Source organism: Ceratosolen solmsi, unplaced genomic scaffold, assembly GCF_000503995.2.
Source record: "Ceratosolen solmsi marchali unplaced genomic scaffold, CerSol_1.0 C3536166, whole genome shotgun sequence".
Classification (NCBI taxonomy): domain Eukaryota; kingdom Metazoa; phylum Arthropoda; class Insecta; order Hymenoptera; family Agaonidae; genus Ceratosolen; species Ceratosolen solmsi.
Window position 1 is genome coordinate 1 of NW_011948596.1, and position 2,414 is coordinate 2,414.

At 42.3% G+C, this 2,414-nt stretch overlaps 1 protein-coding gene across 1 annotated transcript; it reads right to left on the minus strand.

Annotated features, from left to right (window-relative positions):
• Positions 1–83: 83 nt before the first annotated feature.
• On the minus strand, positions 84–2,370 carry LOC105367048 (sushi, von Willebrand factor type A, EGF and pentraxin domain-containing protein 1-like; the record flags this gene model as incomplete). Its single annotated transcript, XM_011505671.1, has 6 exons — positions 84–239; positions 419–574; positions 683–895; positions 1,215–1,756; positions 1,869–2,120; positions 2,205–2,370. Coding segments are annotated over 6 exons (1,457 nt in total), but the record flags the coding sequence as incomplete, so codon positions are not given.
• Between the last annotated feature and the right edge of the window lie 44 nt (positions 2,371–2,414).

Genomic DNA, 2,414 nt, shown 5'->3' on the forward strand with positions numbered 1-2,414 from the left:
TATGTATGTATGTATGTATGTATATATAAAGGGTTTATATACTGATATCACAATAAGAATTCACAATTTTTACGATTGGTTGGTCAGAGGTGTACAATGGTAAGGAATAACTTACGGTTCTGCAAGAACATCAACGGAGATTGTATATGTTCCGGCATCTTCGTCATGGGCTTGTCTCGCCGAACGCGTACGATGATCGCATTGGACGTTGATGTTCAGGTCTCTGCATTCGCGCGTCCCTATAAATGTGTGCAATGATAACAATTATTGACTCCGAACTGTGAATGGATTTTAATTATGGTTGTAGTAATGTATATAAGTAATCTATCATTATTCTTTTCTATTGAATCGACCGAATGCACGAGGACCAATGAAGCGGAAGTTGAAGAAAGTATTATATTGTGAAAGGAAACATTACCTTCGAATGAATTAGAACAGAAGTTCCAGTCTCTGTTCAATGAATTAACGGCATGTCTGACTTTCTGTTTCAATACTTCTTGTCCAGCCTCGTTGCAAAGCACGGAAGTTGGGAAGTTCATCTTAATTTTGAAAACACGCTGTGCTGGCGAAGAGCCTAAATGAGACATTAATTTAGAAAATTTTATTCTCTCTTTCTCTCCGTTGCGCGTGCGTGCGCGCGATGAGAACGTATAAGTGACAAACAAAGTGGCAAATTGCATACTTGTGCAAGCTGGGTAGATAAGTGGTAAGCCAGGATTGGTAGTGGGGCGCCAGAAACCTTCGGCTCCACACGTATAAAACTTTGGCACTTCTTGAGCAAATCGAAGTCCTGGATTGCAAGAAATTTCACAAACCTTGAATTGACCACCCGAGCCCCAATCCTTGCACTGCTGTGTTCCACCAATTGGATCAGGCAGTTCCGGACAAAAGTCGTCTAAACATATTCATTAGGAGGATATTAGAATGCTTTGAAATTAGACGATAATACGCCCGTTAAATATAGCTTACGAACTTATAATTATTCGTATAATATTTAGCATACGAGGCAATTTTAACTATTATTAACTCTATTAGCTACAATTGCTTTCCCACATTCGTATTCCACGGCCTCACCACCTCCTATATCCTTTGAATCACTGCTTGAAAGATACTTTTACTCAAAATGTGCATGACACGAAATAGTTGTTATTTCATCTTAAAGCGACAACGTCGTCGATCAATCATTAATTATATGTAAGCATCGCAATACTTACACAGCACGTAAACCTTGAAGCTGCAGCTCGCAGAATTTCCAGCCTGATCGTACGCTACGTAGCTAATGTCATAAGCACCCCATAAGAGAGTCTGTCCGGATCGATGTCCACTCTTTTCCTGAACTCTTACTATCCCCACGTTGTCGCTAAACTTGGGCTCGTCCCACGTGACAATCGACGACCCGTTCTTTGCGATAACCCACAAATCGCCGGGACAGTAGTCGATCTTTGGTGGTATCTTGTCGGTTTCGAGCTGTTGGCACTTGCTGCCTCCGTAGCCCGGTGGACAGACGCGTTGACCGCAGTGTGATGGGGCTATGCGCTCGACTCCACCGATGGTCTCGTCGTAGCCCGTCCAGGTTAACGCGAGCCCTTGATAAAGGACGGGCTCGGTGCGGCAGTCTCGTACTTGTTTTTGAATTTCATTCGTTACGTGAAGCGCTCGGTCCCAGATCTGAATTTTCGTGAGGTGACCCTGGAAGCCGGACTCGGTGTATCCTTTGCCGACTTCGCTGCGCGGCTTACCCAACACCGCCCACGCACTAAGACATTAGACGTGTGTTAATTATTAAATGTAGAGGAATTTTTGGGAAAGATTGATAGTTATGTGGGGCTCCGAGCTCATTGACGGTAAAGCAAAGTTACTATACTCACTAAGAAGGTAGAGTTCTTCCACTACCATATCCTTCGGTCTTACTAGCGATTAAACCTTCTGTAATAAGTGTCAATTCGCCACCGTTATCACCGTTCCAAACAACGGCAACGTGATGCCATTGGCCATCGTTGATCGTGGCATATTCTCTAAATGGCAAGTAAACGTCTTGTAAATCGTGGAATAGGGAAACTTGGACACCGTTACTGTGTGCTTGTAGCATTGGTCTGCGGTTAGTAGGTACATGAGGAGAGCTGAAATGCATATACATGTGTTATATATACATGTTGAATAATAAAAAAATTTCACCTTCGATGGCTGATTGTCGTTAAATTTACCTGACGGCGTATAAGGTAAAGAATATTCCAGCTTCGTCGCGCTGAGTGAATTGCACCCACATTGCGATCGTTAAGCTCTTCTTAGCTCCAGTAAAGAATGGAATAACTTGCATTGCACTACTGCGTGTTGGATCGCTGAAGTAAAGATCGTAGTCAACTTGGATAGCTGTTTAATTAAAAAAAAAAAAAAAAAAAAAAAAAAAAAAAAAA